This window comes from Ceratotherium simum, chromosome 25, assembly GCF_057802395.1.
Source record: "Ceratotherium simum simum isolate JZ-2026a chromosome 25, ASM5780239v1, whole genome shotgun sequence".
Classification (NCBI taxonomy): Eukaryota; Metazoa; Chordata; class Mammalia; order Perissodactyla; family Rhinocerotidae; genus Ceratotherium; species Ceratotherium simum.
This window is the reverse complement of record NC_141924.1, coordinates 4,574,562-4,589,024: the sequence shown is the minus strand read 5'-3', so window position 1 is coordinate 4,589,024 and position 14,463 is coordinate 4,574,562. Positions and strand designations below refer to the sequence as shown.

At 64.5% G+C, this 14,463-nt stretch overlaps 1 protein-coding gene across 1 annotated transcript in view; it reads right to left on the bottom strand.

The window, feature by feature from the left end:
• WNT7B (Wnt family member 7B) overlaps positions 1–13,808 on the bottom strand; it is a 50,501-nt gene extending 36,693 nt beyond the window's left edge. Inside the window, exon 1 of the mRNA XM_004437985.3 lies at positions 13,407–13,808. Within this exon, the coding sequence (XP_004438042.1) occupies positions 13,407–13,477 (71 nt within the window). The 5' untranslated portion in view covers positions 13,478–13,808. The remainder of the gene's footprint in view (positions 1–13,406) is intronic.
• Between the last annotated feature and the right edge of the window lie 655 nt (positions 13,809–14,463).

Sequence of the window (14,463 nt, the reverse complement as noted above, 5' to 3'; positions counted from 1 at the left end):
CCTTGGAAGGAAGGCAGCGATGGGCAGCCAGGGTCGGCTCTAGGCTCACACTCAGACTTGACTGCAAACCCTGGCTCTCTGGGAGGGGCTGGGAAACAAGCATGTGGTGGCCGGCCCCCTGGGGGCAGCTGAAGCCTCCCCTCCAATGCCCACTCCTTGGGGTGGAAGCTAGACAATGAAGAGGACTTCCCTAGCAGACGGGTCATCACACCTCAGTCCCTGCCTCGCTCCTGGAGCTGCTGGAAAGGAAATGAGGGAGCACAGGGCAGAGGGTGTCCACCCCCCTACATACCTGCGGGACCCACAGCCTAGAGTAGAGCCTGCCTGGTCACACGGCTGGCCGGGTAGGGTCCAAGAGAGAGGGCAGTGGGAATTCTCGGGCAGCTGTCAGCCCTCAGCCCACACCCCTCCCCAGACACCAACCAATAGCAGCCCCGATGTGGCATTTCCAGGCCCGGCGTCCCTAGGGTCCCCCACGCCCTTTGTGATGAGCCCAGAACCCCTGTGTGTCCTGAGCAAGTGGGGACACGGTGAGCAACCAGAGCCCAAGGCTGCTGACTCCCTGTCCAGTGCTCCCAGGACACCAGCCTGCCCTGCCAGTCCTGGGCTCCCAGCCCTGTCACACCTCATGCATACTCCTTGAGCACCCTCACCGGGCTGGCTGCCTGGCACCCCAGCCTATGTCGTGGGCATGAGGCTCAGGAAGGTCACCCTGGGAACCTAGGCATGCCAGACACCATGCTCCACCCCCGGGCAGTACCACCAAGGCAGTGACGACCCTGCCAGAGCAGTGACGGGGGCTCGGTCCGTGGGTGCGGCCAAGCCAGCATCTCAGCCCACCCCAGGGCCTGGTGTGGGCAGATGAGCACATATGACTGGCCCCAGGGAGATGGGGACAGCAAGGTGATGGATCCCTCTGAAGGGGGCGTGGCAGCAGCATCTGGAAATTCCCAGCGCTCCCCGCCAGCGGCCAAGTCACCCTGGGGGGACCTGAGTCGGGGGAGCCCAGACACCATCCCCCAGCCCATCCATGTGCCACCTGTACCTGCCGGGCCCAGCTCACTTGGGGCCCAGAGGCCTCTGCCACACTGAGCAGCGGACCCTGACCAGGGCAGTGGGCCTCGCTGGGCCCCAGACACACAAGCGGCCATCTGACCATCCGACATGCAGCTGCCGGGCACCAGCTGAACCCCAGGCGCTGTGCTGGTCAACCCGTAACCGCAGGCCTGGCCTGCCTCCCCCCATGCTCGGCTGCCAATCATTCCTGCAGATCCTGAAATGCGCCCCTCTCCTCAGCCCCCGGGGCCCTCCGTCTGAGGCCAGCGTCCTCCCATCTCCCTCACTGCTGGCCCCGACCTAGAGGGTCTTAGCTCAGGATAAAGCTGCTCATCCCTGTCCTGCTTAAAAGCTGCCGCAGCCCCCCAGGCCTCGGGCAGCTGCCCCAGTGCCACCCAACCTCGCCTGCCACCCTAACCGGCTGCTACCCGCTCCCCATCCCCACCCCGCCCCCCAGTCCTCCCTCCACCAGGAATGCCATTCTCCTCTCTAGCACGTTGGTTTTTGTTGTTTTTTCTCCTATGGTGAGGAAGATTCGGCCCGAGCTAACATCTGTGCCAATCCTCCTCTATTTTGTATATGGGACGCCGCCACAGCATGGCTTGATGAGTGGTGTATAGGTCCACGCCCAGGATCCGAACCCACGAACCCTGGGCCGCCAAAGTGGAGCACGTGAACTTAACCACTATGCCACCTGGCCGGCCCCATCCTCTCCAGCACGTTCTTTAGGACCTAGGTCAGAGGTCATCTTCCATAACAGGTCTTCCCTGGTCCATCCACCCTCATTGAAGATGGGTTAGGGGCTCCTGCTGTGGGCACCACAGGGCTTCGTGTAAATGAGGAGAAGGGAGGGAGGGAGGGAGGGAGAAAGGAAGCAAGGAAGCAAGGAAGGAAGGAAGGAAGGGGGCTTCCCAATTACACCTGCACACACAGCTGGTCTTGTTCACCTGGCACGCGGGCTGCAGTAGATGCTGCGAGTGTGGACAGCAAGCTCGGAGAGGTGGGGAGGGCTGGCGGGAAGGGGAGGGGGGGAGATGAGGACCCCTGAGAGCATCTAGGCCCATCACCCAGATGGAGAAACCGAGGCCCAAAAAAGGGGAGGGTTGCCCCCGAGCTTGCCTCAAGTCCATGGCACACAGCGCCATGCACATGCCAACCTGACAGGTCACGAGCTGGCTAGCTGGGGCTGCCTTCTCTCTCTGCTCAGGCTGGCCTGAGCCCCTTGGGTCAGGGACCAAGACAAGGAGGGAGCCCAGAGCAGGAATCTGAGGGCCTCTTGGCTCCCCCACACCTACTGGGAAGGCTGCCCCTCTGGCTCCAAATCTGAACTTGGAGGCAGCCGTGAGCCCTGGAGAGAGCCCTCGCTCGGAGCCTCAGGACTCCTGGTCAACAGACAATTCTAACCAGCTGGATTAGTGGATTTCTCAGCCCATGTGAGGTTTCGGGCAGCGAATTAGAGGGCAGTGGAGCTGCTGGAGGCGGGAATCCCACATCAGCAGCCCTGAGAGGCAGAACAGACTGAGAGCCAGACTGACCCGGGTTCCAATCTGGGCTCAGCCCCCTCGAGCATGACCTGGAGAGTTACTCTGTGCTCCGACCCTCATTCTCCCCACTTCACCACTTCCCAAGTGGGTGGCCCCTGCTAAGCTCCCCTTTTCTGGCAGCCAGGGAGGAAACAGATTCAAAGCAGACCCCAGCTGCTTCACACACGTCAGCCCCACGAGGAGAGAAGGCCTTTCGAGGGGGCCCTGAGTCCTCCAGTAGTGGAACGCAAAGCCCTGTGTCTCCCAGCCTGGAGCCCGGGTCATGGTAGTACATTCTAGAGGAGTTCCCATTCAAAAGGGTTTTTCAGTGTTTTTCCACTTGGGACAGTGAGGGTCTAAGTTGCAGCTATGACCCCTCGGCGCCCTGGCAGCTCCGACACCTGCTACTGGGAGGGCGAGCGGAGACACTGCCTGCCCTCGTCCCGGGGCTCCTGCCCTCCAGAGGGCCTGGCCATTCGCAGCTTCAGGTGGGCACAGCTGGAGGAATCCCTCCGGTCTGGGAGGCACGTGGAGAAGGGTCAGGAGCAGGGATGACCATGGGGGTGGGGTCTGGAAAGCAATGGAGGCCCACAGGTGTCATTGAGATGGGGGATGCTGCCAGGGGATGCTGACTCCGGCTCTTCCAGACCACAGCTGACACCTGGGGAGCTGCCTGCAGGGGGGCATCCTCCCTGGTCCTGCTCTGGGCAGCCGGCAGGCTTCAGGGTCTGTGGCAGCAACGGTTGGGGGCTGCAGAATTTTAGTGTCTTCCACTCACAGCCTCAGACCGAGCCCTTCGTGGCATCCCCAGCGCCCCAGAGGCCATCTGCTCCAGCCCGAGGCTGGGAGAGGCATCGGTGGGCAGGGTTCCAGGCCCCACGCCGCGTTCTGCCGCTGAGGCTGCGGATGACCTTCTGGGGCCTCAGCATCCTCATCCACAGAGTGGGCCGACCACACCACATGGCTGCCTCACACAGAGGACCCATGAGTGCTGGCTTCCTTCCAGGCAGGGCCCTTCCCCAGCATCCCTGGCCCTCACTCCTGCATCTGCTTGTATGCCTCCAGGGCCAGAGAGCTCACTGCCTCCTTTCCAACAGCAGGGCTGGCCCGAGCCGCAGGCTCCCCGCTCAGAAGGTGAGGGTGCCCTGGGTGGGGGGAGGACTGGGAGGGGACCTAGGCAAGTGGAGCAGCTCCGTGAAGGAGACAGGGAAGACGGAGACAGGGAGGAGGGAGCGCACCTGTGCCCACCCCCACCCCGCCGGCCAGCTCGAGGGGAGGCCCCAGCCCCACGCCAGGGAAGGAGGACAAACGGAGGTTTTGTCCTTGGCCAGCGGGCGGCCCGCACCACACAATGACCCTTTCATCAGGCTGAGGGAGCCCTGGGCCGGGGTTTCATCTGACAAGGGAGGGCGCCCGGCCTCCTGTCCCCTTGCTGGAGGAGTGGGGGGGCCTGTGCCGTATCTGAGCTGGACCCAGGGCCACGGAAAAGGGAGGCCTCAGGGGAGCCAGCTGACGCCCCCCATCCGCCCCAGGGGAAGAGAGGCTCCAAGAGGGTAGGGGACTGGCCACAGGCCACACAGAGGGGCCCCATTCTGGGCCCCCCAAGTCCTGAGCTCACAGAGCGTCTGGGTCTCCACAATCAAGACCATCCGATCCCCTCCCCTCCCATCCCCTGCCACCACCCTCAGGGTCTACCCAGGGTGGTTGGACAACAGAGCGGGACTCTGGACACCCACAGCTGTGCAGCCCAGGCCCCCTAGCCCGTCAAAGCTGGCGTGAGGCTCCAAGGGACATGGGGGTTGAGGGGGCAGGGGCAGGGAGCGTGACTTGCTCGGCCTGTGTCCACGGTGTCCCCAGAGAAGCCAAGCGCACAAATAATGTGCAGTCGGGGCCTCAAGAATTACCTCCCTCCGTGGTGACTCCCCCCCTCAGGGCACCTCCATCAGCTGCCTCTACCTCCCCTGAGAGACCCCAGGACTCCTCTCCCTGTTGGACTACCATAGGGAGAATTTCCTCTCAGAGGCGGCATGGAGCTGGCTCCAGAGCCAGGAGGACTGTTACCCTGGGCTCTGGATGACCTCAGCAGAGGGCCCCTCTGCTGGACCCCAGCATCCTGTCTACCCACCTCAGCAAAATGCTGTGAGGCTCCCTTAAGAGGAACCCTGGGTGAATATGTTTGACAGTGACTGTTGTCCTTTCTAGGAGTCTCTTTCGTGCTCCTGTTTAGGCAACTCCTATTCATCCTTCAAAACCCTGTCTAGGTGTCACCTCCTCCAGGAAGCCCTCCAAGACACTCTACAGAGTTCATCACTCTCCCCTGAAGAAACGCAGCAACCAGGCCTCCCTCTGTGTCACCGATGATCAGCCTCCGTGTTCCTAATAGCTGAGAATGACCCCACGTCCTGAGCACTTACTGTACACCAGGAACCCAGCTGAGCACGTCTTTGCATTTGCCTGGAGAATTCTCATAGCCACTCTAGGAAGTTACAGTTCCCATGGTCCCCACTGTACAGAGGACACAGCTGAGGTTACGGGATGTACCCAGGGTGTAAGAGGAGGGATGGGATGGGAACCTGGGATCGGGGTCACCGTCAGGCCCCTTGGCCTCATGAGGACTCAAGGGAAACCTGGTTAGAGAATGGGCCACTCTCCTGCAGGCCTCAACACACAGCTGCAGAGCCCACCGTAGTCCCGGGGAGGAAGCTTATGAGGACCCACCTTCCCCTCCCGGCCCGCCCTCCCCACACCCAGGGGTTCACAAGGAGTCACTTCCAGAATGCACCATTCCCCGCTTTAACTAGCGGTTGATGAGCCTCGCCCCCACGTCCGGGATTTCTTGGAGTTCTCTGTGATCAGAGTGCCTCCATTGGTACATCTCAAGCTGGGGGTCCCTTGGGGGTTGAGATTTTGTCGGGTTCCCCGGCTCTAACCCCTCTGTGTGCACACCACTCTTCAGAGACACAGGTGCTTTCAAATCCCAACAGGGTGCGAGCCTGACCTGAGCCTGATGCAGAAGGGTCTCCATCCCAGTCACCGATGAGGAGACTGAGGCCCAGAGAGGCCCCTGGACCTGCTCGAGGCCACACAGCAGAGCTCATCCCCACCTGGACAGACCCAGTCTTCCAGGCTGGGAGCTGCTCCTCCCAAGGGCGACCTGTCCACACCCGAGCCAGATGGCCCCGTTCCGCCCCCCACATGGGCTGTGATGCTATGGGAGTGGGCCTGATTCAGCACCGCCCCCCGGGTCATGCCCACAGAGCTTCTGGGACTGCGGTTGGCACCACCAATAAAGCCACAGCAGCAGAGCCGGGAAGAGGCCCAGCCCTGGCAGGACAGTGGTGAGCACCCCCAGCCCCCCCCAGCCAGGTGGTCGGTGAGTAACCGCCCCGTCACCCATGACTCACTCGGCTCCCCAGAGCGGGCGGTCACCGACAGAGGCTCGTACCGGAAGATCTGGGGGGATCAGTGCAGCCAACCCCCACATCTGGGAGAGGGAGGCCAAGACTGGAAGGGACCTGCCCAGGACAGCAGGCCAGCCTTGTCCTGGCACAAGGCCTCGGCCAGGCCCCCATACCAGCTGACCGGGCACCACAGGCCCTCTTCTTGGCCTACAGTCCCCCATCTGCCCTCCCTCGGGCCCTCGCTGACCCCCACCAGCCCTGGGAGCTCCTGTTCTCACAACAGAGGCGCAGAGAAGGGTGGAGCTGGCCAGAGCTGCCTTAAATGGTCGGCTGGGCCAAGCTCAGCATCCAGCGGGGGCTCAGGGCCCTTCCAGGCCAGCACACCCGTCCGACCCAATCAGTGGCAGGGGCCCAGGCATGCATCTGGGATTCGCTGTGCACGAACCATAGCCCAGGACAGGGAGCTGGGAGAGCAGCCCAGATGAAAGGGGCAGGATCAACTGTCCGCCAGTGTCTGTGATCCCAGCAATAGGATGCTTTCTGGAAAGTTCTCTGGAGCAGAAAGCAGCCTCCACCCAGGGCCCCTCCTGCCCCTGGCATCCTCAGATCCTGCAGGGCCAACCTTCTCGACATTCCTGTGGTACTCAGGTGGGCTTACGAGTGACCCCCAACAGTTCTCAAAGCACTTTTGCTATGGCTGCCTCACTGGCATCGAGGCATCCGCTCACAGATGCTCAAGAGGGTCTTCTCACCGTGCACACTTTCATTTGCATCACCGGGGCCCTGCTCCCACCCATGGCACCTTACACACCCGGCCAGGCTTGTGTCCACCCAAACAGAGCAGGGGAAACCCCAGAGATGCCGGGGTTTCCCGGCATTCCCGCTCCCGGGAATGCCTGAGTTAGTCTCCGCTCAGGAAAGCCTGGCATCAGCACCTTCTTCCCCCTGGGGCTGAAGGTCCGGCTGGGCTGGTGCAGGGGCAAGGTCAATGAAGGCAGGGCAGGGGGCAGAGTCTGCCTTATTGTCACCCCCTTCCCACTCGGGACCCCAGCACTGGCCCAGGAACGTTTGGGAAAGCTGTTGCCTTAGGAGACTTTTTGCCAACAAAGCTGGCAGTGCGCACTCGGGGAGGGAGCCTGTGTGGGCACAGATGGCAGTCACTGCAGGCCTGGATTTGGGGGGCCAACCTCAATGTAAAACTTGGGGTCTATGGAGGTATGCTGGCCACCACCTGCCCCTCAGCTGCTGCCCTGGCGCCCACTCTCACCAGCTGCTGAGCCCCGTGCCCACCTCCTCCTCTAAGACTCTTTCTCCACACCGTCCCCGGAGGACTCCTGGTTTCCCACTCCTGAACACCTCCCCGTTCACGCCAAACCTCAGCCAGCTGGCTCCAAAAATGATTTCTTCAGCAGAGGAGCTGCCGATTCTCTAACAAGGCTTAAGATTGAGGTGCTGGGGATTCTGGGGAGGGGGAGGCTGCCCGACCTCCCCCTCTGACCTCTGAGAACCAGAAGCTGGGATTCCAAGGCCCCCTGGGTTGATCCATTTCCCGGGAGGGACGCCAGAAGCTGGACTCTCTGGCCTGGCACTTTCCTAGCCTGAGTGCCCAATGACCTGGCGTTCCCCACCCGGCCAGCGCCCTGCTCGGGGAGGCCTGCCCCCCCCAACCCCACCCCAGGCGATGCCTCCGCAGCCGGGGCTGCCCGCCGGGCCTGGAGCGCTCTCTGCGCCCGGACCTTGTAATTATGTCCCACAGCCCGGGAAACCGCGGGCCTCACAGCATCTGGCTGCGGTTGCGAACTTTTGTTTCAAGATGCGCGACTATTTATAGAAGGAAAACTGGTAGGATAGTAATTTCCTAGGAGCTGGAGAAGAAATTGGCTGCGTCTCTATTAAAAGGGGGTGGGGGCGCGGCGATTTATTAGGACTGCGGCCGCGCGGGGGGAGGGCGTTGCGCGGGGAGCGGGAAGGCAGCGGCTGCCCCCTCTGGCCGCGTTAGGCGACCCCGGACGTGGCCCGCGTGTAAAGGAGTGGGAGGGGGAGGGGAAAAGTAGGGGAGGGATAACTGGCTCTGAGGTTTAATCAGTAGCATCCAGCTTAAATTCCCCCAAATGGCGGTTCCATAAATCAAACTTTTTAAATCGGAGGCCAGAGCATATGCGTCCCATTAGGAATCGGGCGAAGCCACCGCTGCGCCGACGCGCCCCCTCGGCTCGCTGGGCCAGGCCGGGCCCTGCCTGGAGCTTCCCGGAGCCCGGCGGGCGCTGCCCGGCCCGACGCACACGCACGCCCGCGCTCCGCGCGCTGCCTTGGCCGGAACAGCTGGGCGTACCGCGGCGGACTGCACGCGCGCACTGCGCGCCCGCCTCGCCCCAGGTGAGGAGTCGGCCGGGGCCGGAGTCAGGCAGCTCAGCGCGGCGGGAAGGAGCGAGAAGCCGCAGCAACCTCGGAGGACAGCTTGGGCGCTGTCTAGTGGGGCGCAGCGTGCACGTGTGTGCCAGTGTGTACGCGGGGGAGCGGATGTGGCTGCGGCGCTCTCGAATGGGGCACGGCCCTCTCGAATGTGGCACGGCCGTGCGGGCCGCGTGGATTTATATAGGCAGGGGAATCCTGCTGGTCCAGGACTCGTCTAGGACGCGCAGGGAATGTCTGCGCCGCCCGCGTGCCCTCAGGACCTCTCGCTCGATGCGCACAGTCTAGTCTACCCAGGCACTCAGGCCTCTATAGCAGGCCACCCTTTCTCTGACCCCAAAGCCGGAACTTCTCACTGCCGCAGCCGCCCCCCCCCCAAGTCCTCCACCTCGGCTGCTTACGCCGGCAAGGCGACCCAAAGTCCCACGGCTCCCGCGCGCCGGGCACCCGGCGCCCCGCCCAGAGTCCTCACTACCGCGTTCCCTGCCCGTCCGGCTCCAGCGGTGGAGGCCGGGGAGGAGGCCCCTGCCCGCCCACCCCGCGTGCGGCCCGCGGCACTCACAGGTAGCTGCCGCTGGACAGGATGAGAAAGATCTGCGGGCAATAGACGGAGAGGAGCGCGCTGCGCGGCGACAGCAGGAGCATGGTGGGCCGGCGCTCCTGGCGGGGCTGGGCAAGCCCCGCGGGCAGGGCCCCTGGGTCAGCTGAAGCCGGGGTCTCCGCGGCCCTCCCCGAGATAGGACGGCGGCACGGGGCGCTAGGGACCCGGGAGTTCGGGCCCCGGCGCTGTGGTGGCCCGGACCCCGCCGCCAGGGCCGCGCATCGCGCTGGGGCTGGGCTTTGCGAGCGCTGGGGCTAGAGTGCCAGACGGGGGAGCGGGCAGTGGGCAGTGGGTGCGCCTTGGCCGCCGTCTGGCCCTCCGTCCGTCGATCGGTCGGAACCGGCTCTGTCGCTCGCTCTGGCTCACGTCTCCAAGTCTCCCCAGGCGCGCAGCTGCCATTGGACAGGCCACCCCTACATCCGCCTCCTCCGCGGGCGGGTTTTTTTAAAGGGGAGGCTGACCCAAGCGTGCGGTGGGAGCCGCCCCCAGGGCTTGCCCAAACTGCTTTGGCTCGGAACCACCCCCCACCACCATCACCACAAGTTTAGCGAACCACACAGTTCTGGCCTGCTCTGGAGTGTGCACCTTGGGGGGAGGCACCGCGGGGTGACCGCGCGGGGGCGTGCGCTCCTCTTGGGGGTTGTGCTCTCAACAATGTGTGCTCGTGTGTGCATGCATGTGCCTGTGTGTGCCTGCAGGGGCGTGGGCGTGTCTGTGAGGGCGCAGGTGTGTGTGCACAAATGCACCGCGTGTGCCGCGCCTCTGCCTGCGTGCGCCCCTGGGTTTGGTGAGGCTGGCTGTGGGTCTCCGGCACTCACTGCCATGGCCAGGTTCAGCCTGGCAGGGCTCACCTGTGCACGTGCGCACTGGTGTCTCTGCAGCATCCTGCCTCTGAGTCTCTTTGGAGGGTCTGCCAGTGGGAACGCACCCCCAACATGTGCATAGAGGCCCCCAACTCTGGCTTCCCCAGCTCACTTCTTTTTCTCTCCTTTAAGGAGTTGCTTGGGAGGTGTGCAGAGGAGCACATCCACCAGGACACACTTGAATGAGCAATCTTCCTTCTTCCAGTGGTTTCTTTTTAAGCCCCAAACAAGGTTTTCAGTCCCACCTCCTATTGTCTGCCAAACCGAGCTACATATGAATGTCCCTCTAGATGCAGTGTAGACCCTAGTGTAAGCTGGAGTGAAGGCACAAAGCAGAGAAGATGACAAGGAAAGAGAGGTCGGTGCAACATGGCCAGCGGTCACAGGGGGAGTTCCAGGCTTCTGGACCTGCCGCGGAGACTCATCCCCAGCCCCCTCTCCACCTTCATCTCTGGGTCTGAGGCTCTCAGGCCCCTCTAGACCCCCCCTGCCTCTCCTGGCCCCAAGAGCAAGGGGCAGGCATGAAGCAGCGCTGGTCCTGGGACTTCACGACCCCAGTTCCAGCGGGCAGTGTCCTCCCAGCCCTGGCTTGGCCTCCTCCAAGGCTGCAGCTCGGAGCCTGTGCAGTCCCGAAGTGAAGAACCGTGACTCCCTAAAGCCACTGGAATTGCCCCAAATCCTAGGCACATCTGCTCTTAAGGCCCCGACCCCCAAAAGGATCTCCAGAGCTGAGTTCTCCACTCCTGCTGGTGTGGGAGCTCCCCCGGGGGCTGCGCATCTGCACTTGCACCGGGGCTGAGGGGCACAGGTGTGCGTGGCGGCTGTATGTGCACAGGTGGGAGGGGAGCGGCTCCCTGTGTACGTTCATCAACCCGCGCCCACGGGTGTGGGCTAGGGGGCTGTAGTCACAGAATAGCCCCCAATACATTCAATCTCTGATATGGGGTTGGAACTTTTATGGCCCTAAAACCCCAGCCCCTGGGATTCCAAGGCCCTGGAACACACCATTGGGGGGAGTCCCCAGGGCGTCTGCGGCCTGAGACATCGTGCTCCTTAACAATAAGAAAGGCTTGACTGGTACACGCAGCTGTTTATCGGGACACCCCCACCCCAGGGCAAAGGCCCCCAGGACTAACCTTCATAGCACCCAGTGAAGCATGTGCTACTGTCATCTCATTTTTCGGATGAGGGAAGGTGGGCCAGGAGGTTAAAGAGCTCCCCAAGGCCACCCAGTGAGGAGTGAGGGGGAAGACTGACCCCCAGATCTCATCCTTAATGCACTGGGCTCCCAGGTCACTTAACCCTTGAGGTCACATCTGGGCGCAGCTGCCCCCTCCTCCCCACCATGCGCAGCCCAGATGGCTTGCAGAGAAAGCAGGCCCCGTGTCTCCAACATGGGGCAGCAGGGGCTGTGGTGGTGGCGGGGCTGACCTCCTCCCTTCCCTGCCCTCCCCTTAGCAGACCGCGGGGGGCTCTCCGGTTTTCCTAGATGTGGTTCCACAGGGGGGTCTGGAGACCGCGTCTTCTCCTCACCCCCCAGGAGTGGGCAAGTTTGTGTTTTAGAGGGCACAGCAGCAGAAGGAGTTCCCCCCCACCCAGGGCTCCTGGGTGGGGGCAGAGGGCAGAGCCAGGGCCACTGCCTGGCTCTCTTACCCACTCCCAGAGAGGTTGGCACAGGTGCCCGGGTGCACAGGATGGGTCTCACTCACTGGGCGCTCCACTCAGACGCTGGCCCCCATCCTGCTCAGGATGGCCAGAGCCACAGTCCCATTTACAGAGAGAAACGGGAGGCTCAAGAAGGAGCGGGGAGAGGGCATCTGCCCATGCTCATGTAGACCTGGAAGCAGCCCTGAGAGCCCAGGTGGGGCTGCATCATCAGCTCCTGCTGCTGCCTGGGGGTGGGGAGCAGGGAGCTGGGAGGTGGTCCACGGAACTCATCCCACAGGCGGTGGGGGGGGGGCTGCTTTCAGAAAACTCCTGTTGAGGAACTGGTACTAGGAAGACTGGTCCATGGTAGAGGCCAGAGCCAACTCCCTTGCTCGGTTTCCTAATCCTTAAAATGAGAAGAGTAAAAGCTTTTAACTCCAGGCTTGCCAGGAGGAGACAAGGCCTCGGTGCTGAGAACCAGGCAGCAGAGAGCGAGCCTCATTGGGGGTCGTCCATTACTTTAGAGGGCACAGGGTGGGTAAGCGCAGGGGCTGCTGGAGAGTCCGGAAGACAGCGCCTCCCTCCCCAGCCCCCACACCTCCCAGATTCAATGCACGCACGCTCACCTCCCATAAACAAACACCCAGGGACACAGCCTACGCACAGACCCACGATAAACAAAGCCACCAGCAGCCGCAGACACGCCCGCCCAGGCCTGCAGAGCCGCGGCTAGGACAGGGGGCTTCCAGCCGTGCCTCTGCAGCCACCAGCCTCAGTCCAGGCCGGCTCTGGGCCTCAGTTTCTCCATCTGTAAAATGGCGGAGGAGGCGATGGACGGAAGGGCGATGGGCGAAATGATTCTCAGGTCCTGGGAAGCCGCGTCTCTGCCGGCGGCACCCGAACTGGGCCCTCCCGCGGGCTGTTCACCGGCTTTGCCCGCGGCCGGGACCGAGCCTGCCTCCCAGCCGCTGGCGGCGCACAGTAGGCGCGCAGGGCGCAGTGGGGCGTGGGGCGGTGGGCGCCCCCGGCGAGGTGCACCGCACCCCCTTACGGTCACACACCCCCCCACCCCCACTTCGAGCGAGGCCGAGACAGATTCTGTCCAAAGGAGATCGCAGCTCAACAGGTAAGAACTCGGCTGGGTTCAGGAATGTGGAAATACGACTCGGAGCAGCTACTGCAGCGAGCAGCAAGCGCGGCCCGCCGGGCGCCCGCCCGCCCGGCCGCGAGAGGGGGAGCGCAGCGAGAGGGGGCCGGGCTGAGGGCCCTGGGCGGGCGGGGGCGCGGGGCCCGGTCCGAGCCCGAGGCGGCCGGGCCAACCGCGCGGCCCATCCCGAGCCAGCCGGACGAGTTGTCAAGGTAATTTCAACACGTCCGGGTGATGGATAGAGACGAAGGGCCGTGGCGGGTGCCCCGGCCTGCGCGCTCGCGGTCGAGGTGCGCGCCCCCCGCCCGCCCAGGCCTCCTCGGCTGCCCAACGCCCCCCGCCCCCCGCCCCGGCGCGCCCTCCAGGCGGCGAGCGCTCGGCCCGGGCTCGGCGCCCAGCGCAGCCCGGGGGAGGGAAGGCGCGTCCCACCCCCGGGCCCTGGAGCCCAAACAGGTGAAAGTACGCGCCGGGCACGCTCGCCGCTACCCGCGAGCCTGGCCGCGGCCGCCCGCGCGTCCTCCTCTCCCTCCTCCAGCTTTGGGCAGGGCGCCCCTTGGGAGTACCCGCCACTCAGGGGGCTCAGCTGCGTCCCTGCCGGGCTGGGGCGAGGGTCCAACACACACCGGCCAGCCCCGGATCCCCGAGAGCCGCCTGTGCCCTCCTGCGGTCCCCAAGTCCCTGCGGGGACCCCCTGGAGGCGGCTCCTGCCGGCTGCCCCAACCCTCGGCGGCGACCCCTGCCCACGGGGATACTCACCCAAGCTTCACGTAGAGGACGCCAAAGCAGAGAAACACGTAGAAAATCCACTTGCGAAAGTTTCTGTGCATGATCCAGAGAGGGGGGCTGCGCCATAGACAGTGGCGGCCGGAGGGGACGCGCGGGCCGGGCGGGGAACGGGCAGGGGCGGGGGGTTTCGGCCGACAGCTCTCAGCCGGCGCTGCGGCTCGGGCGGCCGGCGATGCGCGGGCACTCGGCGCGCGCTGCCACCATGGTGAGCCCGGGGCGCCGCCGCCGCGTGCGCCTGGGGGAGTGACCTGGGCCGGGGGCCGCAACCTCGGAGCCGGGCTGAGCGACCGCGGGGCCCTATGAGCGCCAGCGGGGGCCAGAGCCCGAGTGCAGCGGGCGGGCGGGCGCTGTCTCCACTGGGCGCAGCAGCCTGGGGCTGTGCGCGCCTCGCCGAGCGCCGCGGCGGCCAATGTGTCCGCACTTGTCGGCCTCCCAGGTGACTCGCGGCCCCGGCAAGCGAGCTGCGAGCGAGCGAGCGCGCCGCAGGTAGGAGGATCCGCCTCCCGCCCGCCCTCCTCGCTCGCCGCGCTCTCTCTCTCTCTCCCTCGATCCCCGGCTTTCCCCTCCCTTTTCTCCTCCCTCCCCCGTGGCACACAAACGCATCCACCCTCCGGACCCCCCTCCCCAAGCCAGCTCCCTTGCGATAGCCCTCCCGGGATTGGGCGGGGGAAGGGGGATTGGGTGCGTGGGGGGGGGTGTGCGGGGGAGGGTGCGGCTCGCTAGAGACACCTGCGGAGGGGCCGGCCGCTTCTCTGCGCCCGCGGGGGTGGGGGTGGGGGTGGCGGGGCGGGGAGCGGCTGGTACAGGTCGCGGTGGCCACTCGGCTTCCTGTTTCTAGTTGGTGAGGGAGAGACCACCCACTCCCATCGCCATTCTGGGCACGCTTCCCCTCCACACAGCAGTAATCCACAAGGGGTCCTCCTGGGCCACACCCTTAGCCCAGGCTTCGCTGCCTCCCCCCGCAGACCTCGATTGGAGTCCTCCTCCCAGCACCCAGGGTCACCTCCACCTGTAAGCACTGCTGCCA